At 45.1% G+C, this 24,942-nt stretch overlaps 4 protein-coding genes across 6 annotated transcripts; 3 read left to right on the top strand and 1 right to left on the bottom strand.

Annotated features, from left to right (window-relative positions):
* Positions 1 to 1,157: 1,157 nt before the first annotated feature.
* LOC125711505 (5-hydroxytryptamine receptor 3A-like) lies at positions 1,158 to 5,463 on the bottom strand. Of its 2 annotated transcripts, none has more exons than XM_048980462.1 (9): positions 5,219 to 5,463; positions 4,582 to 4,739; positions 4,449 to 4,493; positions 4,049 to 4,158; positions 3,731 to 3,900; positions 3,328 to 3,488; positions 2,463 to 2,673; positions 1,884 to 2,117; positions 1,158 to 1,807 (listed from the first exon to the last, which is right to left on the bottom strand). In XM_048980462.1, exons 1-9 carry the CDS (start codon positions 5,301 to 5,303, stop codon positions 1,524 to 1,526), a joined length of 1,458 nt encoding a protein of 485 aa, XP_048836419.1. In that variant the 5' UTR covers positions 5,304 to 5,463; the 3' UTR covers positions 1,158 to 1,523. The 2 variants fall into 2 exon arrangements, with proteins under 2 accessions (XP_048836419.1, XP_048836420.1); XM_048980463.1 differs by having other exon boundaries at positions 1,896 to 2,117.
* Positions 3,602 to 15,376, top strand: tmprss5 (transmembrane serine protease 5). The gene is made up of 15 exons (XM_048980464.1): positions 3,602 to 3,753; positions 6,145 to 6,320; positions 6,715 to 7,765; positions 9,760 to 9,874; positions 10,062 to 10,160; positions 10,295 to 10,411; positions 10,648 to 10,783; positions 10,856 to 10,969; positions 11,054 to 11,097; positions 11,478 to 11,640; positions 11,775 to 11,953; positions 12,052 to 12,150; positions 12,770 to 12,912; positions 13,112 to 13,264; positions 13,790 to 15,376. Exons 3-15 carry the CDS (start codon positions 7,703 to 7,705, stop codon positions 13,796 to 13,798), a joined length of 1,434 nt encoding a protein of 477 aa, XP_048836421.1. The 5' UTR covers positions 3,602 to 3,753; positions 6,145 to 6,320; positions 6,715 to 7,702; the 3' UTR covers positions 13,799 to 15,376.
* A 113-nt stretch (positions 15,377 to 15,489) lies between these two features.
* On the top strand, positions 15,490 to 21,454 carry pih1d2 (PIH1 domain containing 2). 2 transcript variants are annotated; one of them, XM_048981800.1, is made up of 6 exons: positions 15,490 to 15,552; positions 16,724 to 16,886; positions 17,350 to 17,473; positions 18,063 to 18,284; positions 20,435 to 20,559; positions 20,955 to 21,454. In XM_048981800.1, the coding sequence occupies exons 2-6, from the start codon at positions 16,725 to 16,727 to the stop codon at positions 21,087 to 21,089; spliced, it is 768 nt and encodes a 255-aa protein (XP_048837757.1). In that variant the 5' UTR covers positions 15,490 to 15,552; position 16,724; the 3' UTR covers positions 21,090 to 21,454. The 2 variants fall into 2 exon arrangements, with proteins under 2 accessions (XP_048837757.1, XP_048837756.1); XM_048981799.1 differs by having other exon boundaries at positions 20,435 to 20,703.
* A 105-nt stretch (positions 21,455 to 21,559) lies between these two features.
* Positions 21,560 to 24,396, top strand: nkapd1 (NKAP domain containing 1). Its single transcript, XM_048981797.1, has 6 exons — positions 21,560 to 21,813; positions 22,501 to 22,577; positions 22,722 to 22,819; positions 22,902 to 23,036; positions 23,135 to 23,188; positions 23,525 to 24,396. The coding sequence occupies exons 1-6, from the start codon at positions 21,666 to 21,668 to the stop codon at positions 23,946 to 23,948; spliced, it is 936 nt and encodes a 311-aa protein (XP_048837754.1). The 5' UTR covers positions 21,560 to 21,665; the 3' UTR covers positions 23,949 to 24,396.
* The last annotated feature ends 546 nt before the right edge of the window (positions 24,397 to 24,942 follow it).

Below are 24,942 nucleotides of genomic sequence, written 5' to 3'. Positions count from 1 at the left end.
GAGCATAAAGTAGATTTTTTATTTGTCAGTAAATTAATCATAAAGCTAGTGATACTAATTCATTAATCCACTTATTGATCATTTAAGTCGGCACAATAAAACCGAGTATTATTAAATTTGGTGGGTTTTTTTTAAATTTGTGAATTTGTTTTCTATAATGTTGAGATGAAGCAGGTGTGATTCTGCTGCACCAATATTCGCAAGAAACCTACACGCATGTTTGTGAGGCTCTGCGCTTTATTACCCTTGCCGTTGATCCCTGCCAAATTGTGGGAAGTGCCCTCTTGTGGTGAGACACAGCTATGACACAAAAATGTTACTAAGTGACCATGCTGACATGAAACAATACTTCAGTTGGCATTTGCATGACTTCACATACTCCAGAAAGCTTTCGTTTCTGCGTATCCCATCTTGCTCTCCTTTATGACGCACACATCAAGCGTTGAGAGTGAACCTTCGAGACTAAACACAAGGTCAGCCATTTATCTGCTGTCCCTGGAGCTGCATGTAGTATTAATTATAAGCCTATTTGATTGCTTTGTTGTATCCATAGACAGTCTAGCACTGTAAAACAGATTATTGGAGTGTTATACTTGTCTATATCCAGATAAACTGTATACTGGTAAGGAGGCAGTTATAATTATATTGCGCAGTGTGGTAGGTGGCTTAAGCAGTGACAGTGACAAGCAGGAGCTCTCCAAAGCCCCACACTGTCATCGGGAATGATGGAATGCTGACATTTTGGCAGCTTTTTTTCGTGGTAAAAAACGCCTGCTCTTTATGTACAAGCATATGTTCATCCCACACCTGCCAAGCGCATTTTCTTCAAGGGGATTTTTTATTGTCTAGAGGATGAGTAGCAATATGCAAATCCTTGGCTTTAATATGTAACATTACACCGCCTTCCCGGTTGGGTTTGATAATCACATTTACACTGTCCTCTGTTATAATGTGATAATCACCTTTAAACTGCCCTCTCCACTGCACTGAAATAATCATACTTACTTAGCGATAATTACCGTTATTAGGAACTTCCTGATATTATGTGTGATGATAACAGCTAAACCACAACAGGTTTTAAAGGAATATTTTACTGTTATAAAATGTCAAGGCACACACTTAACAGCTTTTACAGATATTTTTACAGAGATATTTTCCACATGATTTTACACCGACTGATAAAAAATAAAATCAGATATCTTCAATTCACTAATTTAGCATATAAATGTTGTTACTTGGCATTAAATCCATTTGGAGTGTTTTACTACAGAATGGCCAGTAATAATACAGCAATAAGTACTTTTTTAATAGTTATTCACTTATACAGTTGATGACAGCAATGTAAATGCAATGTGAAATAATGAAATACAGAATATTCGACGATTAACAGTCAAGATGCATTTGTACGTACCCTTGTTACTGTCAGGTGTTGCTTTGTCGCCCTCGTTTGGACCATCCTGCAATTGCAGCACTTCTCCTTTTGCTGTTAGTTTGTGCTTCACAGTGGGTGTTGGCTGTCCGGCTCAGACGTACTGCCACACGGACCATAGGGTGCCCAGTGTGATGCTGTATGTCACCATGGCCATCAGGTACAGGCGGAAGAGCAGCACATCCAGCACATAGCCCACCTGCAGCCACTCCCGTGCGATCTCCCGGTACTCCTCTCGTCTTTCCAGGAACTGTCGGATGGACGACACCTCCAGCAGGACGCTGTCCATGACCGCCTCCCCGGCCCTCGCCCCTTGGGCCAGCTCCGCCCTACCCACCATGTCTGCTCTCGGCTGGCCGCCGTGATGATTGCACTGAACTGTAGGACACAGGACAATATGTCACCAAAATTTAGGGTTTCACATTTAGACAGAACCTCTGACGTCGACTCCTACTGGGATTCACACCATTCCCGTTGCAGCGCAGTGAGTCCGGATCTCGGGATGGGTCGGGACCAAGCCTGTGCTGGTTCCGGATGCAGAGCAGCACCGTGGCCTTCTCCAGCACCAGGTGTTTGACCCAGTCGGGGACATGTGGCTGAAGATCCTGCTTGTGAACCAGCCGTACGATTACAACTGTCTCGGTCAGGCTGATCACCAACAGGGCCATGCACACCACAAAGTAGACTCCTATGGTCGCCATGGAGAACACAAGACATCAGTGTGTGTTTATGTGAATCAGTGCTGAGAGTGATTGATGAATTGTGAGTATTTTGTACGTGTTGCTGTTTTATGGTGAGTATAGTGTGTTTCACTATTGAAATGAGAATACTGTCTGTGTGACTTCGCTATTCGTATAAAAATTTGTTAGCATTATTTATGATTTGACTGTTTTACTGTGGCTATCCCCAGTGATTTCACTGTTCAAAGGACTGAGCATGACTTCAGGGAAGAATCACGAGTGCTGTGCAAGATTGCCACGTGGAAATGAGAATCGTGTCATAGCTGAGCCGTGCGGATGATGTGATTGGCTACCGATGAGTGGCGTCCCGATGGCCGTGGCAGGCAGCGTGTCAGAGACGATGATGAGGAACACGGAGTAGCCAAGCAGCAGGGTGATCTTAAAGGAGACTCGTTCCCCGCTGTCGGGGGGCAGGTAGAAGCCCACGATGTCCATCACCATGAGGAAGATGCTGGGCAGGAGCAGACTGACTGTGTAGAAGAGTGGCCTGCGCCGGATCACCACCTGCAACAGAAGTCAGAGTGCAGCAGCATGAGGCAAGAACACCCAGCGGCAGCCTGGAAAATGGGGTGGGGCTACACAGGGGGTGGGGCTACATGGGGCGGGGCTACATGCGTATCCCCGCCCACAGTCGTATCCATTGGCTCTGCTAACTTTCAGGGCGGACCTACACGAAACCGACATATGGAGAGTTATCTATGACAAGCCATTTTATTATTGAAATGCAGTTGGACTATTAAAGGAGTTACAGCTAATATAGCTAATCAGATTAAGTTTAATATTTAACTTCATCATCCATTATAACAGAGAAAGAAACCTTTCGAAGAAACCATCATGTCATTTTGTCTCTGAAAACAGTATATCTGACATCCGACAATTCTACAACAAAACATCTCCGTATATGGGAACTGTTTACGGGGAGTAATCGGTCTCAGTACAGGGGACATATTAGATGAAAACAGGTTTCACCCCTGGAATATAGCAATTATTTTCAGTTTTACCATTACAGTCATTACATCTACATGCCCATGGACGCCTCAGGCGTAGCCCCACCTCATTGCCCAGTCTGCAGATGGCGCCTTCGTGAAAAAAGTCTCCAAGTCAGATCAAAGTCTCTACAACTACATATTAATATAGACAAAACATATAGAGGCATACATTGAACTTTATCTCAGCGTAGAAGTCTTCCTCGTCGATGCTGAAGGTGTTGTATTTGGACAGGATATGAAGAAGCTCCCATTCTCCCTGATTCATGAAAACAGACTTATCATCCTTCACCTCCTCGGATGACCTTAGCAAGGAGATGTTGATGTCCTTAACTGCAGAAAAGAAAGCCGGCAGTTTCTTTACCTCATACATTTCATAGTCAGTCACGGACCTACTGTTTCTTTAAAATATTTTTCTCATTTGTTTATATTTATTCTGCAGTGTCCTGTAATTGAATAGATCCGAATCAGCAACCTCTCACAGCCCAAATCCTCTGCTGGTTCCCACCCCTGATGAAACCTTAATTGCCCCCTAACTGAACGTGATTTCTGCTGGGGCTGGTTGACAGTCTTACTGGTGTGGAGCCAACTCTGGAAGGTGAGGCTGCAGTTCTGCACGTCGAAGGGGAAGTTGTAGATGTTCAGGCTGCACGCCGTCACCACTTGGATCGGCTTGTAGTTGCGTACTAGCCCGTTATGCTCCACGTAAACATAGGGGATGTCGGGGGACTTTCCCACATCCACACTGACACGAAAACAAGATTTTCAAAATTACTCCAATAGAATTGACGCATGTACGTCTCCAAGCGCGAGCTAAGATGACACACCTAACAGGTTCCCGATGGCCTCATCTTAGGTTTAACCCACAGTTTATATGAAGGAACTATACTCACAATTCGTTGATCAGTATATCCGGCATCCACACGCTGCTCATAGGAACAGAGACTTGTTTCACATCGTCGAAATCTGACGGATTCCAGGAAAGAAACTCGTCTATCCATTGCTGCGTGTCACAGAGACCACAGTAAGAGAAGGACGCACTGGGATATGGGGGCGCTTTGTACACCCATAAAGTTAATTTCATTTTCAGGGGGAAACGTGCCTCTCTGCACCTAGGGAGGCGCTTTGTGCTGCATCTGTAACTTATTTTACCTCTCTAATTACGTGAAGTGCGGCTCTATGGACCTTTCTCGGCGGATACGTGAGGCATCTACTCACGGGCCTAAATTTGATCTGGAGCAGAAATTCTATACAGTACGGAAAAGTGTGGACACATTAAGATCTCTCTCATACCTGCCGGTACCATATGTATGTCGTCAGAACCTGGTTCTTTTCATCCTGCGATGGGATAGAAAATAATAGTATGTGCCGTTGCTTAAAAATGAAAGTGAAATCCACAATATGACAATAAAATGTTAATACGTACCACGCTAAGTATTGCATAGACCATCAGGTCTATGGATACCATTGTGGATCGTTTCCAGTCCGTGACTGGACGGACTCCCGTTTTATAGCCGTCGCTTAAGTATTCTGAGAGACGCACCAGCGTAGCATTGAAAAAACGTCCCGGGGCATTTCTTCTGTCTAAGCAAACAGCATGTATTAAATCTTTTCAGATGCATCCATTCTTAATAGATCATTTACACTAATTATAAACTACTTCAGTTTTTTTTTGTATATATATAAAAAATATATATATAAATTCATGTTGGGTTTTGGTACCAAACAAAATGAACGTCGCACACATGAGTAAAGTAACGTCGAACTGAGAACTTTCAGAAGACGATCAACTACTTCATCAAGTCAAACTGGTTACATCTATAATAACATTTACATTTTTTAACATTTACAAGTGGTGCAATAATATCCCCCCGCGACCATGACCAGGATAAGAGGTTAGAAGATGGATGGATGGAATATTTCCGGATAATACTACGGGACACGCCCAGAAACGAAAAAATACAAATGAACATGCTTTTAACGGTATTTGAAGAATGTTGTTAAATAAGTATATCAATTGGAGACGGCGCGCGTATTTTTCTTAAATAGTAAAGCAGACTCACTAGCATGGCAGAGACTTGTACAGGCTTCCTTCTTGCAGAGTTGCAGTATGACACTTAGCGCTGTCCATAGTACCCGACACCTCATTCTCCTTTACAGTTTATGCCAGAGAGTGCAGGGCTCCGCTTCTGCAGTTTGCGGTTTTGTTGATCGCCTGGCAGCAAAATCAGCGCTCAAGAAAGTGCCATTAGATCGTTGATGGCGGTCACACAGCGGCACATTGGCCGCAGCTCCCTGTGGCGGGTATAGGAGTGACGGGATTATTGTCCCGCTGAGTGCATGTGCTGCAAAAAGCCTCGGCGTGTCATTCTCCATTGGGGAAACGAGGGCTGATGCCGCGATAGAGGCGATGATCTTCAGGTAACCGGATCCACGAATTAAATTAGCAGATTACGACTTAACCTCTTAATCGATGCAACAAATATGCAGGCAGCAGAGCTGGAAATTTCAGGTCCAGAAAGTAAAAATCCAAACCACTTAAGTATTATATCACTGTGAGTCTTTATGCTTAACTGGTTGGTTGAAACAAAATCCCGGTATGGATTTGTACTTTCTGGACCTGAAATTTCTACCTCTGGCAGGCAGTACAGCTCAGAAGAGGGGAGTCTAGGTTCATAGAAAACACACCTCAGATTAAAATGGCTGAATATTAACTTTAATATTCCATCGTATTCCAACAGGACATTTAGCAAATTGGTATTTCTTCGACTCATTCAGGGCCAAGTAGTGTTAAGACGGATTTCACTTTATTGTATAAACTCCATCAGAGCTTTTACAAGCAAAGGCAATACTACAGCCCATTTACACGTGATATAGGCTATTTTATACAGTAAGATGGAAAATTTTATTTGACATGTGAATAGAAAAAGGCTTTTTAGGATACTGGCCTAAAATAGGATTGCTTTCCTGCCCTCTGGGAACTTCACAGACCCCTCCAGGCCAGCTTCTCGTCTGCATGCGAGCTGATTCATAGTGAAGAAGAAGTAAATCACGGCTTCATTGGCAAATGCATCTCGGCTACAGCGTCACAACATCCACAGCGAGATCTGATTACAGCGGCTGGATGGAAGGTGGTGATATTAAGTGGCAGACTGTCAGCAAGGGGTGAGTCAGAGTCTTACAATGTTGGCTTGTAAAGAAAACACAAGCTGCGGGTTTGCAGCTCCAGCGAGGGCTTCTGAAATGTGAAAGAACTGCTGCTAAACCACAGGTTTACAGAATCTGTAAATCAAAAGAGCACATTCGAGCCCACAGGATAAAATTTCACCTAATGAAAAAATTGTATTTAGTCTTTGACTTTTAAATATTGTGCATAGTCTTAATGTTCAATTATGTGGTAAGAGTAGTATAAGCAAATTTGAAATTATCCCATCATGCACTGTCTGCGAAAGATAATGAAATTCGATAGGAGCATGTTGACAGATATCTGTTATTCAGTTACGCGAATGAACCTGAATGATGTTTGGCTCATTTTGATCATTTGAAATCATTTCCTCAGCCATAAGCCACAGGAGCTGCAGATAAGATGCTGCCCTGTGTGTCTCTGGAGATCGTTCATAGGACCTGGACTTTGAAGGCACTGGCTTTCAAGTTGGCATAAGGAGACAACAGCACAAAGTCAAGGCTGGTAATGAAACACTACGGCGCAATGGAAGAGTATCAGGGAGGCTGCAGCCCTACCGTAGGCAGCCTTCCTGGAGAAATTCTTACTGAACTTTCATTTCCTACTACATCACTTCACCCCCCCCCACCATAATTAAATGAGCTTCCAGAAATGTTTATAAGTACAGACTGACAGGAATGATATTCGTAAAACTTCACTAAAACCTCCAAAAATACTAAATCAACCTTTCAGTTTCCAATCAGCTCTGGTCATGTTGATCACAGTGCTGCAGTTATTTCACCCGAAAAGCCCATTTTTAGACCATGGCTTAGACCCCTAACAAACTCACCACAGTTCCTGTGTAAAAGTGTCTCAGAGAGGGCCTTTATGCCCAGGCTAACCCACGCTACGCAACAGAACTCCACTTCACTGTTTCACGCATCAAATGTTGCTAAAAAGAGAAAGAAGTGTGATCTCCGAGCCATCCTGTCATCACGTCAGCAGGAAAATGTTTGTTTCTTTTCTCAGAAAATTTTCATTAGCTAGATTACGTCTGTCAGTTTGAAACGGCCTGACTTTTGGCTTGTCAGCAATTTCCAATTATGTCTTTTCTGAAAACCTACAGAATTGTCAGCTCTGCTTTTAAAGTTGACCTTCTGTTGGCAGCATAGGGTTCATCTCTAACACCCCCCCCCCTTCATGAATATCCTATCAGTGAGAAGCTGGGTGTCTCTAGAGGTGTTATGTCCTTCACAAAGACCTAGTTCAGCCAGCCTTGGGTGGGCCCCATGACCCCTTGGCAAAACAACAGGTTCATTCTCTGTTCCTCTGCTGACCTCATGGTCTTTTTGCACGGGGAAAATCCAGAGTCGCTCCGTGCTGAATGGCAGCGCGACGTGGCTCATCCTACCGCCGTCCAGGAGAGCCTTCACGCCCCGTAAATATGGTAAACCGGCACCACTCTCAGCCTTATACAAAACTTTACAGAAATTAAGGACAGGTGTATTTGTATTCGTAATGCTAGCGGTATGGTTTGTGAGTATGCAAATTGCGGAGGAAAGCGGTTAGGTTAATTATACGAAATTCCGTTTATTTAATTAATTTGATTACGCGATGCATGCTAAAATAGTAGAGCATCTGTATTTAGTAGTGTTATGTTAGTTACAGAGGAGGTTGCGGGAATTATACGTTTATTTGAAAATGTTTTATATATTCTATATTAAAATGTATTATACGTTTATGTTGAATATAAATATACGTCATTTATTTGTATAAAAAAAACCTCGTGCACATGAAGATCACAGTATTACAACTAACTTTTGTAAATCTTGCGATGCATAACTTGCATTGATATTGCATTGACTGTTTTTTTTAGCTAAATTCAACAATACGATTTGAAAACGGCATAATTCTGCGTAAAACGCGTTAATAGTATATATTCGTGTATTCAGTATTGCATACGGATTGGTGGAAGAAAATGACAAAGTCACTGTTTTAATGCATTGGGTGAAAATGAGGCAAGGAGCGGTGCAGGTGTGGGAGCCTCTAGACAGAAGCAAAGGTCAGTGCTGTGACCTGTGCTGACTGAACAGCGGCTCTTATTGTGCGCACATGTGTGTGTTTGAGGCGGAAGGCTGACGACGCGCCTGGCCTCAGAAGCGGTTTTACTCCAGAGATGCCCGCTATTTCAGCATATTAATTATAATAAAATGAAATGGTAACACTTTACTTGATGCGGCACAATTAATATACTCAGATAGCACACATATTGAAATGGCATTGATTCCATATCAGTCAAGAAGGTTGAAAAAACGTCGATCTTCAATGTTTCGCTTTATATCAACATTAAATCAAGGTTTTGCCGCCATCAGTTTTTCAGTATTGAAAATCTGACCAAAAATCAATTCAGTTTCAACGTTGATAATTTAACACTGACCGTAATGTACGCATTTAACTATAATTCAACGTTGAAACAATATATCTAGGTATAGCATTATACTGTTACTTACGTACAGTGTGGCTAAAATGAGCTACGTCACTAACTACTTTTTTCAGTAGCTCATAAGTAGCGCAGCTGAATGAAATAGCTTTGATGTAGTTATCTACTCTGTAGCTTGTAGTGTAGCTAACTACTATATTAAAACAGTAGCTTAGCTGTAGCTTAGTTGCTTTTAATCATAAGTAGTTTGTAGCTTTAAAAGCCACCGTTTAAAAGTAGCTTCCCAAACACTGCTTATGTATTAATTAGCCACAAAATCGCACGTATAATCTCATGTTAATTAATCATTAATACATCCGGAAGCATGTTTTATCTGAAGCACTTACAATATTTGGTACCAATTTACAATAAGGCTCCCTTTTGCTACTTGTAAATGGTAGTAACGCATTAATAAAAAGAAAACTGTGTTATAACTTGTTTAAAATTGTCTATTAATAATTTACAAAGTGTTACAACCTAATTAATCACCAGATTATAAACCATTCGTAAACTCTTTATATGGCTAGCCTTGTAAAGCGGCACCCTAATGAATAATTAATAATACAAGTGACGTAGTGTTGTCATGTTTGTTCGTCATCAATGAATCTTGACGCACCTTGTATCTCAATTACTATATTTGTAAATGATTTGTTCGTAATTTGTCTTTCAGTGGTAACCGAGTTATTGCTAAGTATTTGTGCCACATCAAGTAGTGTTACCAATTAAATTATATTGTAAAGTTATATTGTAAAATATGCATTGCGTTAATATAATAATTTGTTATAACAAATGTAATAATAATTTGTACGTATTATTTTTTCATGCGTAGCTCAGTTTGGCGTAGCCTGCAATGAATGACTGGTCGAGCTCTCACCTTGCAGCCCCTTGGGAGAAAAGCCTAGAGACATTTTAGCTGAGCTCCTTAACCGGAATGGCACAGTACTAACATTTTCCTCACCCAGAGTATGGATTCGGACACGTTGTCCGTGAAGCAGCCGCCGGCGGATTTCACCAGTGCGGCCGGCGCAGCCCATGGAGACCCAGCTTGGCTGAGGGAGGTGCCGCCCCCGGACCAAGGCGAGTCGCCCTGTCATTGTGTTTGTGTAATTCACTTCTTTTCCAGAAGAGGGCGACGTTGCTTCTGTTATAATGCGTGTTGTAGTCAATATGATTGTTTTTAAGTGCTTTGCTTTTATTGACTTTTTAAACTGATTTGCAAATCACTTAGGACAACGGGAAGTGAAAATGAGTGAATGTTTCCCAGGTGCTGCCAAGATCACAGCTCAGAAGTGGGTAGGAGTTTTGGCTGCTGTCTGTGCAGTTGGGCTGCTGGGCGGTATTGCTGTTGGAATGTGGTTTCTAGGTAAGAAACTCCACAAATGTTTCCACAAATGTAAGTGTGGAGTGTCTGCCTTTAATCCAAAAGGCTGAACTCAGTTCTCATACAGTACACATGTCACACAGAGGTAAGATGCATCTACCTCTGTTTTTTGCCAGCAGTTGAAGGGCTTCTCAGGACTGACACAGGTCAGACCCCGACTGGACTGGGGAATGCTAAGGAGACATCCTTCTGCAATGTGACGGAGGACATCTCCACGGCAGACACCAGGAAAGGTCTGTATGCTCGTTAGCCATTCCGACCTCAGCTGAACCTCGGGATGGGGGACTATCTGTCCCACAGTGTCCCCATCCAGAGGAGATTCCATGTTTATCAGAAACAACAATGATGTTTTAATTCTTCAGGAAACCTTCACAGAAGCCCTGTCAGCATTTTTTTTCGCCCAGTTCTCACCATGCTTCGCTCCCCACCTTTTAGCGGATGAATACCATCCACAAACGCAGCACTTCAGTGTTTTACAGAATCAGCCCGGAGAACTCCCTCCTGGAGATCCAGCTGGAGGAGCTGCAGGCCTGGCTGCCCGCCTGCTACGAGAGCTTTAACGCCTCCCTGGGGACGCTGGTGTGCCGGCGCCTGGGCTACCTGAGGTGGGCGCTGTGCCGCTTCTGCCAGCCCCTGGCTCACATTGTCTGCTTCATTCAGGAACTCTGCCTTTCTAGGTTAACCAAACACAAAGGTGTCAACTTGGGGGACATCAGACCCAAATACACACACGGCTTTCTGCAGATTACCCCCGAGTATAAAAACAGTCTGGAGAAAATTTGGCGATTCAGGTATGTTTTCTTGTATTATGTACAAAAAAAACAATAAACTTTCAGAGAATATCCATAATTTTCTGTTTCATTCTTTTTCCTAAGTGAGAGCTGCATATCTGGCAAGATCATAGCCTTGAAATGCTTTGGTAAGTAACGATAAAATAAGACGTGAAAATACGCCTGATTACAAGGTGGGTCACGCTAAGCCCTTACATCCCTGGCTCTGTGTCAGTATGCTTGGCACACTCTCCCCGTTTTTGTGTAGCTTTTCCCCAAGTGCCTTTTCAGTTTCGGTGAATCGTTTTTAACTTGCTTCTAGCGTGATTGTGTGACCTGCAGAGGACTAACATCCAGTCCAGGGTACTCCTGCCTGGTACTTTCTGCTTCCGGCCTTATCATACCCCTTAATGGATGAGTGATTATGTAAGATGGATAGATAGAGCAAAACAGAAAATAGTGCCCATCTCAGAAATCGTATTCTCCTGCTCTCTCGTTCATGCTGCTGCTGTTCTGTCTCTTCCCTGAGAGTGTGGGACATACTCCAATTTGCCAAGGATTGTCGGGGGGCATGAGGCCCCGCTGGGCAGATGGCCCTGGCTGGTCAGCCTCTACTACAATGAACAGCACAGCTGCGGAGGGTCCATCATCACCAGCCTGTGGGTGCTGACTGCCGCACACTGTGTGCACGTGTAAGGTCACATTCTTTATCGGGACCAATGGCTCAGTGGCTCAGGGTGGGAAATTATAGCCTGGAATGTGAGTAAAAGCACAGATGAGAGCAGCAGGTCTCATTTCGGCTGCGTTTCTGCCCCCGAAGTTACAGGCTCCCTCAGGTTGCCGGATGGGTTGTGTACGCCGGCATGGTGACCCGAAGCTCAGGCAGGCTGTCCCAGCACACCGGACACTTAGTGGAGAAGATTATCTGGAACAAGAACTACAACCACAGGACTCATGACAGCGATGTTGCCCTGATGAAACTGAAGATGCCGCTGAATTTTACAGGTCGGTCATTAGTGCCGTGTAGCACGGAGGATCTGTGCATGCAGATGTACAGCAAACCCTCACAGGCTTCGCTGCTCGTCCTCATGTGGTTCCCACAGACACCGTGAGGCCGGTGTGTCTTCCCCGGTATGAGCAGGAGTTTCCCGGGGGCACGCAGTGCTGGGTCTCAGGCTGGGGCCACACCAGCCCAGATGATGGTGCGTCACCGTCTAGACACATCACCACAGGCATGAACCACAATTACAGTCCCACCAAGTCCTGCTGCTCCGCCGTTCTGGATCTATATACAGTACCAGTCAAAAGGTTGGCCACACCTACCCTCAGAATTTGTACTATTCTCTATATTTCAGAATAACGATAAAGACATCAGTACTATGAAACAACATATTTGAATTATGCACTGAACAAAAAAGTATAAAAAAAATAATTTGATGTGGTGGGGCAGCTCTGTGGGTTTGGACTCGGTAGGTTGCTGGTTCAAATCCCTGGGTCGACAGTGTGATCCCACCATTGGTCCCTTGAGCAAGGCCCTTAAACTTAATTGGCCCAGGGACTGACTGACCCTACTGTATGGCAGTTTCTACTGTGTCCAGATCAGGTGGCCAGGTCATGTGATGTGACACTATCACTCCCGTTTGTAGGCGGCTTAGTGTGTCCAAACTTTTGACGGGTACTGTATATCGAAACCCGTCATGCCATACTCTCCATATGTATGAATAATGAGTGCAGTATTACTTATATTTACTTGTTCTTATCATAAACACTGGAAAAAGGGTAAATGCAGCATAGTATTTACAGATGTTCTTCCTGCTGCAGTTCATATCCCCGACACTCTTAAGGAGGCCATGGTGCCCCTAATTAGCATGAAGAAGTGCAACAGCTCCTGCATGTACAATGGTGAGATCACTCCCAGAATGCTGTGCGCCGGATACGCAGAAGGCAAGGTGGACACGTGCCAGGTGGGTTGGGATCTGCGGACCCGAGTCTGATCACAGCATTTACCAAGACTGATGCGATCAGCTGAAGTGACAGAATATGATCGGCGGTACAGTGTATGTTACGCCTTAGTGCTTTTCCACACCTCGGTCTCCTAAAGTCACACCACTGACACCTTGTCACCGAGGACGCGATGGGAAACACTTTTGTCACTCTCCCCAGGGGGACAGCGGGGGGCCGCTGGTGTGCCAAGAAGAAGGCATGTGGAGGCTCGTGGGCGTCATCAGCTGGGGGACAGGCTGTGCTGAACCGAACCAGCCCGGCGTCTATAGCAAGGTGGTCGAGTTCCTGGACTGGATATACAACATCATGGAGGTAACATGAACTTTATAAAGCCTCGTAATCTCCTCAGTGATAAAGGTAATTTATCCGGCATAACTGTCAGTACCACCTACAGTTCAGATTTGATAATCTGCCTGAAGCTAAGCAGGTTTGGGCCTGGCTAATACTTAGATGGGAGACCAAGTAGGAAAGCTGGGTTGCTGCTGGAAGAGGTGTTGGTGTGACCAACAGGTTAGTCCATCCTGTGGTCTGTGTGGATGCCAGTGCCCCTGTGCAGTTACACAGTGTCCCTATCACTTCTGATCCTTCGAAAGAGCAGGGGTGGTAGCCCCATATCCTTGCTAAATTACCCATTGTGGCCCTTTCAGATCTGGCCTCCTAAATATCCCCAATATCTAACTGGTGAATTCTCTCCTGCTCCTTCACCATTTAGCTACTGTGGTGTGAGTGTACTGGTGCAGAACGGCTGCCTTCCCAGCTGATATATTTGCATTTCTGCATCGTATTACATTCGTATGCATCGATGCTTTTCCTGAAACATCTTCTTTTCCATTTCAGAGTCACTGAAGAGGACATCGGCAGCACTCGCAGACCTCGGCGAGGACTGTTGTTCCAAAGCTATAATCTTGCCAGAAAAGCAGGTCTCAAATAGGAAAAAGAATGAAACAGAAAATTATGGACATTCTATCAGACTAAGTTTTTTTAAACTTTTTTTTTACATAATACAACAAAACATACCTGAATTGACACATATTGTCCAGACTGTTTTTATCCTGGAGGGTAACCTGCAGAAACCCGTGTGCGTATTTTCAGTCTAATGTTCCATAGGCTGACGCCTTTCTGTTTGGTTAATCTAAAAAGCCTGAGTTTCTAAATGAAACAGATCATATGAAATAAACAGTGGTGCTGGATATAGCGGCTCCCTGTTGGTTCTGGAAAGCACTTTGGGTGTCTCGAAAAGAGCTATAACATTCGTTACTTTCATTCAGTAAGATTACTTCCCAATGATAATGATCGCAGTCCAGTGCTGCCGACTTATGGTAGCACATACTGTTTGTCATTCATGGAGAGATTAGTTCAGTGAATCCTGGCTCCCGAACATGCAAAACTTTCGCTCCCCAGGTCAGATCCCCTACCCCCCGCAGCTTATATGCATATGTTTGCATTTCTGTATCGTATTACATTCGTACGCAGCGATGCTTTTTCTGAAACATCGTTTTCCATGTCAGAGTCACTGAAGAGGACATCGCCAGCACACGCAGACCTCGGTGAGGACGGTTGGTTTTTGTGTTCGATTCAGCAGAACGTGTTTGAGTTCGTGGTGGTGTCACCCCGCTGAGACAGAGAGGTTTTCTCGGGACAGACGGTGTCAGGTGACCCAAGAAGCAAAAACTACACTCTGATCAAGACCGATGCACCAAACCAAAACAAATTACCCTAAATTAGCAACTGCAATTTCCTGTAATCATTTCTATTCATGAATCACTGATCTCATCATGTCCAGCCTCGGTGCTATAATTGTGGGACAGATATGCAAGGAATTTCCTGAAGTTCATTAAAGGCAGAAAAATGTGGATTTTCCTATCATGCCCGCATCGAGCCATACCCACGTGGGTCACCCGATTACCTGTAGCTTATCCACCTGCACTCTTCTTACCTATCTAAATTATTTGTTCTTTAATGTGGTTTTGGCTTCCGACTCCTGTTTGTTCCGGTGGTTTTCTTGATTTTCGGTTCGCATTTTGGATTATTTGCCCCGCATATGTACAGTACTGATACGCCAGCAGTGAAATGAAATTGTCGGCACTCCAGACTGCGCGCCCCCGCTTGGATCCTCTTCCCGTCCAGTCATTACACTTGTTTTGTATTTCCTGTGAAAAGATCCTAGTTGTGGTGATATTTTATTTTCAACTGTTATGAATGTATTTATGATTCTTTTATATTTCATTGTAACTGTGAAGACACAGGTCATTTAATAATAATCAAATATATTTGAAAAATATTGGTCAAATATCCTGATACATTTTAGGATTAGAGAAACAAAATTTTCAAGAATTTTTCTCTGGGATCAAATTTGTTATCCTCTCTTATCATCTGGCTGTACGTGCACAAGTATAAATGCTGTCTTTCCTATTTAACTAATAAAATTGGCCTTGCACGTAACAGTCGGATCTGGCGTGAGTTATTACTGTTTCACGTTTTCGCGAACTGGCAGATTCGCGAGTACGCCCTACCCCCCCCCCCCCCCCCCCGTTTCTATGGCAACGGGAACAACTATCAGTAGCCAAGCACACCGTGCGCTACTTGAAGAATAAACATAGGTAAGTAAATCACATGTAAATTCATTAACCAGTGTAAACAAGCTAAAAGTTTTGTATTATTCACTACATTTTGATATTGAGAATTTATTGCAGCGTGAAAGAAGACTAGTTAGCGGCGGTCTTTGGTGCACCAGTTAGTTTACATGCTAAGGTCAGTCGGGATTTCCGCGCGTGGGCTTCACGGATCATAATGAATTAAGGCCGTAGGACTCGCGGTGGTTTTGGTCCGCACGCGCTTAACCATGCAGCCAGTATGTATGTGTGGTTAACGACGTGGCGGAGGCGCAGGCATGCATACCTACAGGACTGTGCGGAAGTCTAAGGCAGCCAGAGAAAATGATGCTTAAATGATCTTCATGTTGGTGTAAAAATATGCTATTATGCTTGTCAGGATGTTTTAGTTTGGTCATTTCAAAACTTCCCCATCCTGGGTTGTTCCCTGCCTCGTGGCCATTGCTTCCGAGATAGGCTCCGGACCCCCCGCGACCCAGTAGGATAAGCGGTTTGGAAAATGGATGGATGGATGATCTTCATGTTGGTGTAAAAATATGCTATTATGCTTGTCAGGATGTTTTAGTTTGGCCATTTCAAAACTTCCCCATTCTGGGTTGTTCCCTGCCTCGTGCTCATTGCCTCCGGGATAGGCTCCGGACCCCCCGCGACCCAGTAGGATAAGCGGTTTGGAAAATGGATGGATGGATGGCATTTGAAAACGTATGCTAAAATCACCCCAGTATCAATCAACCATCCACACTACAACTCACTTAATTCATCCGCTATTTTTTTGACTCGACAGCTAGCACACCTCGTATAATCAATATCTCATCGACTTTTTTTTTTTAACTAATTAAGTTAATAGATTAAATGAGCTGGTGGTGAAATTTAACAAATGCATGTAATGATTTTGGTGCCCCTGAGGAGAGATTTGGGAACTGAAGCAGTGTTCATCTAGCTATCCAACATGTCAGTAACTTTTTGGAGAACAGCAGATATGTATATTGTGTTACTCTTAATTTGCACATGTTCTAATGATAAATTGTGCACTTACTACCTAGATAAATAGCTTCAAACATGTGGAGTTTTGCACAGTATTGCACTGTCACCTGTATCTGACTGTAGTTATTACATAACGTAATTTTTTACCATTCATTGTTTTACCGGCATTGAGAAGGATGCAAATGGCAACTCCAGCCCAGCAGCTGTGGGCCATGCTGGACGACATGGCGGACAGCGACCCGGAGGGTTACCAGGCCTTCATTCGGCAGCAGCTCCAGGAGGGGGCTGACTTCTGCGCACCGCCTGAGCCCCAGTATTGCCTGCGGACCCATATACTGGTATGGTACAGGTACAGTGCTATAGACTTAAGCTGCTGTGGCAGTCAGGTCTTACGCCGAATTTAACTGCAGCCGGGCTGCCAACTCTCACTGATCATGCAAGAAATCTTACCACAAATCCATTATAAACCCAAAATCAGCTACATCAACAGCGTTGGGGTAACTGCAAACCCTGCATACTATTTGCGAGGTAAAAAAACTGTTACATACATGTAAGTGCGTGTGCATGTGATATGCATAAGCGTAAACACACCTGTGATACTTGTCTGGGTTTGAAAATCACACTGCAGCCAGCTGACCGAAGTTGGCAACCCTACTGCAGTACTGTATGTGTTAAACGGCGTTTTTAACAGTAGAGCAAGTACTGAGTACTACAATACTGTGATTTGCTGCCGGTCTAAAACCGGCGGAATTAGCGGCTTTGCAGGACAGGGACACCAGTAAGTAATGGTGTTTGTTGCAGGGGCCAGAGGAGAGGGTGCTGTACATCAATGTGTGCGGCTGGAAGCGGGTACCCCGGCCGGATTCCCCGGCCCACGCCGTGCCTTTGTGTGGGGGGAGGCTGGAGATGGTCTCAGAGGGCCCGGGTATGTCATGATTTCATCCTTCTCAGCTCTTGTACCTCCAGCCCACTGGTCATTATGCTACCACCTGCCACATCCGTTTCAGGTTGCTAAGCAACCAACAATCTGTGCCTGTCCATCCTACAACCACTGTATTGCACAATCCTGTTTTATCAATGTACTTCCTGCATGTTTCTAACACTTTAGATTGTATCAACTTGTACATCCCGCTTAGCTATATCATCCCCATATTGCACTACTTATTATATTTTCGTGTAATATACTGTCTTCTCTTGCACTGTCTGCCAGTACTGCACTGATGTTTGTCCCATCTACCCAAGCATCTGCTCTCCCCCCCACCCCACCCCACCCCGCATCTGTAGCATAAGAATTTCGTTGTATTCACACACGTGACCATCCATCCATCCATCCATTTTCCAAACCGCTTGTCCTACTGGGTTGCGGCGTGACCATGAAACTTGAAATTCAATTCGCCTCTGCATATCCTAAATGCACCCTTCAACTCAGCCAATCAGAAAGCACACCTACAGAGAGTAGGAGGCGGCCTGCGTTGATTGACAGCCATGGTCCGGCCCCTCTCCTCTTCCCATAGAAACGTACTACGTGCTGGATGTGGCCTTCAACCCCGAGGTCCTGCGCGGAGAGCAGGAAGGGGACCGGCGTGCATGGTCGGCCCGGCTGGCCGTGGACTTTGTGCAGCAGCAACACGACCTCCAGGTGTCGCAGGGCTACACGGTCGCTAAGACCCACCTGATGGGAAGCGAGCGGAGCCTGCATGAGCGCCTCGCCTCCTCACGGCGGGCCGTTGCCCCAGGTAACAGAATCCGAATCAAGGTTTATCCACCATTCATGAAGATCCACAAGGAATTTTACTTGGTATGAAATGTGCAGGACATAAGCACAGACTTGGATATACTGATAAAAACACAATAAGTACAACAAATTAATTGATCCCCTGTAGGGAAATTATCTTTACGCCTCCCTCAACTTGCTCTTTGTGGAGTAAGTTGACCGCGAAGGGCTGCCACCCGTAGCGGCGCCCAGGGAGCTGGGGGTTAAGGGTTTTGCTCAAGGACCCGCAGACATGCTGAGGCTGGGTTCGAACCTGTGACCTTCTGATTACAAGGACACAGGCTTAGCCCACTGAGCCACACACTGCCCCAAATATACATATATATATAAATATATATGTATATGAAATGACTGGAGGGTAGAAACTGCAAGATGGTACTGAGTAAGAACAATGGAATTTAACACCTAGGTGCCGGTGAGCAATAATAATAAGGTCATTTCAGTAATGAAGTAAATAGTGAGGTAAATATGAGGTCATTTGAGGACATCACTGATTGATGGCTACCACAGCTTGTCAGAAGAAGCTGTATTTGTGTCTGGTGGTTCTGTTTTTTACTGCTTGAAAGTGCTTTCCACTAGGTAGGCCTTGGAAAAGGCGAAGAGCAGGGTGAGAGCGGTCGCTGATGAGCGTTTGATTGGTTTAGCCTGGTGCAAATCCTGTACGGGAGAGAGATCGCAGCAGGTGACGCTCTCCACTGATTTGTCAGGACGCAAGCGGCTACAGCTGATTTCATACTAGGGATGGAGAGCTTTGTGATGAATTTGCATGGTTAGCCAGTGATGGGAAGCTCGCTGGTCTGAGCCCAGCTTCCGCAGAATAACCCTGGGCCCTTGAGCAAGGCTGTTAACCTCCAGGTCCATGGGCACTGCTGCAGCTGGCAGCCCTTCACTGCCAAGCTCGCTCTCACCTACATGTGTGTCCGTGTCATGGAGAGAAAGATGCGCTAGACAAAAACTCAATACAGTTCAATTGAAATTTATTTATATAGTGCATGTTCACAATATTACATTGTCCCTGCCGAATACCCCCAGAGAGAAAGCCAGAGGTGACCGGCACCTTAATAATGATAATAATAATAATCGTAATAATACCGTATTGGCCCGAATATAAGACAACGCCAATCACAAGACAAGCCCCCCCACTTTTTGGCCACTATTTTTAAAAGTTTTCAGAATCCCAAATATTATTTATTATAAGTTAACCAGCAACCACAGTTTAAAAAGCAACCGTATGCAATCCGATTACACAAAGTGTTAAACAGCAAACATTTCAGATAACAAATGAATTATGGGGGTGGGGGGGGGGGGGGGCACAGCCAAAGAAGCCAACAACTTACACGGCGCTCAGGGACACACGCTGAACACACGCTGAACACACGCTGAACACACGCTGAACACACGCTTTGCCAGGGATGCCGGCTCTCACGCGTCTGACGCGACACTCACGCCTTCAGAATCTCACGCTCCTGCAAGAAATCTTACGACAAATCAATATAACGGTAAATCAAAACTCTCGTTACAAAATATCGTATTTGGCGGCATCTACAATCTTTTTTGTCTAGACCCCAAATATAAAACGACACCAGATGTATTTTTCAGGTGTATTTTGAGGGAAAAAAAAGCCGCCTTATATTCGGGTCAAGTAATAATAATAAAAACTCACTAGTAGGAAAGGGGGACTAAGGGGGACATGATCCAGGTATATAAGATTCTAACAGGTCTGGATGCTGTTCAGCCAGCTGGCTACTTCAATATTAGTTTAAATACTAGAACTCGTGGCCATAAGTGGAAATTTGCAAGAGACCATTTTAAATGAGTTCGAGAAAGCACTTCTTTACACAGCATGTAGTTAGAGTATGGAATTGTCTTCCTGCTAGTGTAGCCCAAGCTAAAACCCTGGGTTCCTTTAAATCAGAGCTAGATTAGATTTTAACAACTCTGAGCTATTAGTTAAGATCTCCCCAAACGAGCTTGATGAGCTGAATGGCCTCCTCTCGTTTGTAAATTTCTTATGTTCTTATGTACTTCTTCTTATCATTATTGTTATTACTAATAAGATGCAAGCTGTAATGGCGATATAGGTAATAACTGCATTCTGTCGTCTGGCCGCAGACCTAGTTCCCACAGACGCCTCCTTTCTGCAGCAGATCTCTTCACTCCGCAGCAGAGCAGATGACCCCCCTGTGGTCCTGGCCCCCTTCGAGCAGCCCGGCCCCCAAACTCCACCTCTCATCCAGGTGATCTCCAACACGGAGACGCCATGGCCTCAGCAGCCAAAGTACGAGCTCACGCTGAGCGAGTGCCCGGCGGCCAGCATCCGCCTGAGGGTGCACCTGCCTGGCGTCCGCTCCGTCTCCCAGTGCCAGCTCAGCGCTTCACTGGTAGCTGCCTTCGTCCTTGTTATCCCCCTCATCCTCCTCATCGTCGTCACACACCCTGTGGCATCCGCAATTTTTAAAACAAACCATGTAGACATATGTACCTTTTACTGCAGATATTTTGGAGGTGCATATCCTAGTGGGACATGCTTTTCTCTGAAGTTTTATCCATGCTCATTGTGCTGGTCTCATTCCACCCCACGGTGCATCTAGGTACGTCTACTGCTTACTAGGTACCTGCTGTCTTCCCACAGGATGACATCCTGCTGCAGGTTGAGGACCTATACCGACTTCACCTGGAGCTCCCAGCGGCAGTAAGAGAGGAGGAAACCACAGCCGTTTTCAACAGAAAGAGAGAAACGTTGTCTGTGTCCCTGCCTCTGCTCTGAGCTCATGGTCTCGTAGGCTTCCATAATCTCCATCAAGGGTCTCGACTTCGCATAGCGCCATCCAGAACCCCGCAGCGCATCTTACGAACCCTCCGCAGACTAATGGACCAAACAGTGCCGTCGTTGCCAGTCCACACGGTCTCTCCAGGGTCTTTTATTTTGTGATAATCACAGCTCAGGTGGACCATGAAGTGGCCTTTTTAGGTCACAACGCTGGCTCAAAGAGAGGGATCCGAGCAAACGCAGAATGAAATGAAAGTACAGAATTAGACTGAAGAGGCTTTCTATCTGGACAACCTTTTGGAAAATCATTAAATATTTTCATTGGAATAAATTCAGTTTAAATATCTTGCATAGTGTTTTTATGTGTTTTGAACAGAAGGGGGTTATGATTGCTCTGAAAGTAAAATGATCCCATTATAGCTACACACCGTGTACACCTTTCCTTATTGGGTATTTTAGTAGTCAATATTTTTCTGTTTCATATCATACTCAGCCAATTTTAAAGGCCGAAACACCGTCGCCCAATCCCGTACTCCCGGGATAGAGTGATTGACAGGAGATTACCAAATCAGAATGCAGACTACGGCCAATCGTTTTGTAGTGGGCGGGATTAATCGTACGACACGTGGTTCCGCACTGTTCAAGCTTAGGGAGGAAGTCTTATGTGTCTGGATTCGGTATTATAAAACCTGGTCTTCGTTAAAATCACTGTCGCGGAAGGGTAAGATTTTGGTTTCAGGCTGCGTTGTTTGCATTTATGAAGTGACGACACTGTAGGTATTATTGCATTTTAGAGATCAAACATGTCAAGGTGCTTGTCGGTAACGCCTTTAGTGAAAGCTAGCTGTTAGCGTGTTAGCTTCCGAAAGGTCCCTAAGCGCCAGTTGGTTTATTGTTAGTATTCCGGTTTAATGTACAATGGGTAAGTGGGACTTAAATCCCTCCTATCCTCTTAAATGAAGTACCTGTCTGAAGTAGACATCATTGTCCCCTACAGTTACTACTGGTCATTTAGTATGATACGGTGCCACACAGATAACTCGGCAGCTATACATAGATACGGTTATCGTAAGGACTTTTAAAGTGATTTATTAGTAACAGAGTTACTGATGTTGCAGGTGTAATGGCATGTATGGAGGTAGAGTTGGCTACACAAGAAGCTTTGTAGATGTCAAACGCGTTAACTTTTTTCCGGTGTTACAAGACCTTATAAGAGCTCTTAGCTCAACCTGGCAACAAAGGACAAACCATTAATGAAAGCGATCCTCCGGATAGGATGTAATATTAATATAAACAAGACAGTCAATGAAGCGTCATAAGCACTGTAGGAAGTATTTATTAAACCTACGATCTTGTAGCGGAAGATGGCTTTCTGATATTTACATGATGTTTTATGCTTCACCTGTAGGTGTCGTCATGTCTCGGGTACCCATGGGAAAGGTGTTGCTGCGAAACGTAATAAGGCACACGGACGCACACAATAAGGTCTGTATATCTTTAGTAACGGACTGTTTCATACTGTTCATTGACACAAGAGATCACCGGCCCTCGTGCATGTGTAGCTCTTCTCGTGCTTGATGGCTGAGATCCGTTTTTTTAAGCCAAGACAACACTCCCTACGACTGTCAGATTCAGGAGGAGTCTGAGATGTGGAAGCTGCGCGACATGGAAAAACAGGCTCAGGAGCGCAGCTGTCACAGGAGGCCGGCTCCGGCATACCTGGCCAGGTGCGCAGTACCTGTGTGTGTCAGTGATATTTCGGGCACGTCTTTGTATGTCCCGTGTGTGATCACCTGCTGCGTGTACCAGGGGCAGCATGCACTGCGATCGCATCGCAGCCGAAGGCCGGAGCTCTTCCGAAGACCGGCTCGGGGAGCGGTCAGAGCGGGAGGCGCGGTACTGGACCCGCAAGCTGTACGAGTTCGAGGCCAGCGACCCGGATCGGTGCGTGACGGGCGGCCTCTTATGCGCGGGCCTGTCGTGTAAACGCTTGGGTGTCTGCTGTGACTGTAAGCGATAGGTAACACTGCAGTGTGCTTCAGGTGGGGACACAGCGGCTTTAAAGAGCTCTACCCAGAGGAGTTCCAATCAGACAGGTAAGGAAACACGATCGCCAGCGTGGTCCACCTTAAACAGCCGTCACTGGTAGCGTGATAACGGTAGTGCCGTTGCATTTCTGGAATTATCTGTAGATGACAGTGAATGTTTTAATTCTGTAAAATGACAAATCTACCTGTATTGTACCTTTACAATTTCAGAAAACAGTAAAAGTATAAATGCATTTATGCGAGTATTTAAGGAGCTGAGCATTACTGTCAGAGAAGGTGCCAGGTATTTATAAAATGAGAGGAACGTAGTAATGCTGTTACAAATGACTGAAATTCACACTCAGAGCAAATCAGGCACTGAAAGTTCTTTGTTTTTTTTTCCAGTGACAAGGAGTCCAGTGACGGGGAGAATGTACAGCGGAGGAAGAAGACCAAAGCCAGCCTAGAGTCTGAGAAGCACAAGCGCTCCAAGAAGTCGGCTAGAAAGAAGAAGAAGAAAAAGAAAGAGAAGAAGAGGAAGAAGGCGGGCGACTCGGCGGACGACAGGAGCTGCAGCGACAGCGGGGCGAAGCGGCGGAAGCGAAGTAGCGGCAAGACGAAGCACAGGAGGAGGAGGAGGGAGAAGGAGCAGGAGACGAGGGCTGACAGCAGCGCGGGGGACAGCCACTCTGAGGGGGAGGGGGAAGAGCAGGCCGCTGTCGCCAGGAAACGGGGTGTCAGCCCCGAGGCCCAGGGGGAGCCGCCGAGGAAGAGGAGAAGCTGGAAGGAGACGAATGAGGAGCAGTCAGAGGAGAGCTCTGAGGACTGAGCCCTAGAGGGTGGGGGCTTCACTTCCCTCCACTTCGACTCCCTGGGAAGCCCCAAAGCGCCCCCTGCTGGTGCTGGAGCTCAGCATATGGGGGTGCCGGCGATCACTTAGTCGAGGGGAGGGGTACTATGGTCTGAAGCTGGGACTCATGGATCCACAATGGCTGATCAGGCTACCGGCTGTCCGCCGGAACAGACTGGTATCGAAGCAGCCAGGGACTGTCCTTCAGCAGCACAGCCGCTGGTCCAGCAGGGACGGCCATGTCCTGTGCAGTGTGACACACACTCAAGAACTGGAGACCAACATAATTTCTACTCCCTTTTGTGCACATTTGTGGAAACAAGATTTGTCCTGTTTTTATATTTTTTTAGATATATTTATGGTCACCCTTTTTTTAAATTATTAATAGTCATGGTTAAAAAAATAAATAAATTTGCTCAAACTCAAAGTAGCCTAAATATTAATGGCTCCATTTTAAGTATACAGTCATTGGGTTTTGGGTCAATGGACATTGGACCACAGTCTAGGACTCTCTTCATAATCCATCAAGCGACGATGCCTGCGACTCAAACAGCATTTGCGGTAACTGAGTCTATTTATGAGATGTTACTGGGTTCGAATCCCCCTTTGCCTTTTGAACATCACCAGTATTCAAGGATTCAAGTAGGTGTTCAGAAGGAGGAGTACTAGTAGACTGCTTGTGGTCCAGAGATAATGCTGCTGACTTTTCCCTCGCAAGGTGATGAGTTTGAATCCCATGTGAGTGCAGGTGAACTTTAAGGTCACAGTCCTGAGTGCTTGTAAGAGTGAGTGCATCTCTAGGAGGGTGATATAGCCCATGTTCATGATGGAGTTGGAAAAAGCCTAGCAGGATTTAAGAACACTAAGTAATGGCTAATAAGAAACATTAAATGTAATAAAGTTTGTCTTTATCTAAATTAGTGTATATAAAGGCCCCTACTGGATGCCTTTCTCTCCCCCCCAAAGAATATAC

Source organism: Brienomyrus brachyistius, chromosome 17 (genome assembly GCF_023856365.1).
Source record: "Brienomyrus brachyistius isolate T26 chromosome 17, BBRACH_0.4, whole genome shotgun sequence".
Classification (NCBI taxonomy): Eukaryota; Metazoa; Chordata; class Actinopteri; order Osteoglossiformes; family Mormyridae; genus Brienomyrus; species Brienomyrus brachyistius.
The sequence above is the reverse complement of the archived record's forward strand: the minus strand, read 5'-3'. Positions and strand labels throughout refer to the sequence as shown.

Coding starts and splice junctions, on each gene's coding strand:
- pih1d2 (XM_048981799.1), top strand. CDS start 16,725: ATGCAAATGGCAACTCCAGCCCAGCAGCTGTGGGCCATGCTGGACGAC. Junction 18,285..20,434: donor ACGGCGGGCCGTTGCCCCAG/GTAACAGAATCC, acceptor GTCTGGCCGCAG/ACCTAGTTCCCACAGACGCC. Junction 20,704..20,954: donor GCCAGCTCAGCGCTTCACTG/GTAGCTGCCTTC, acceptor GTCTTCCCACAG/GATGACATCCTGCTGCAGGT.
- tmprss5 (XM_048980464.1), top strand. CDS start 7,703: ATGGCAGCGCGACGTGGCTCATCCTACCGCCGTCCAGGAGAGCCTTCA. Junction 10,161..10,294: donor TGTTGGAATGTGGTTTCTAG/GTAAGAAACTCC, acceptor GTTTTTTGCCAG/CAGTTGAAGGGCTTCTCAGG. Junction 10,412..10,647: donor CACGGCAGACACCAGGAAAG/GTCTGTATGCTC, acceptor GCAGCACTTCAG/TGTTTTACAGAATCAGCCCG.
- LOC125711505 (XM_048980462.1), bottom strand. CDS start 5,303: ATGAGGTGTCGGGTACTATGGACAGCGCTAAGTGTCATACTGCAACTC. Junction 4,494..4,581: donor TCTATGCAATACTTAGCGTG/GTACGTATTAAC, acceptor ATCCCATCGCAG/GATGAAAAGAACCAGGTTCT. Junction 2,674..3,327: donor ACGCTGAGATAAAGTTCAAT/GTATGCCTCTAT, acceptor CTTCTGTTGCAG/GTGGTGATCCGGCGCAGGCC.
- nkapd1 (XM_048981797.1), top strand. CDS start 21,666: ATGCAGACTACGGCCAATCGTTTTGTAGTGGGCGGGATTAATCGTACG. Junction 22,820..22,901: donor GCTCCGGCATACCTGGCCAG/GTGCGCAGTACC, acceptor TGCGTGTACCAG/GGGCAGCATGCACTGCGATC. Junction 23,189..23,524: donor GAGGAGTTCCAATCAGACAG/GTAAGGAAACAC, acceptor TTTTTTTTCCAG/TGACAAGGAGTCCAGTGACG.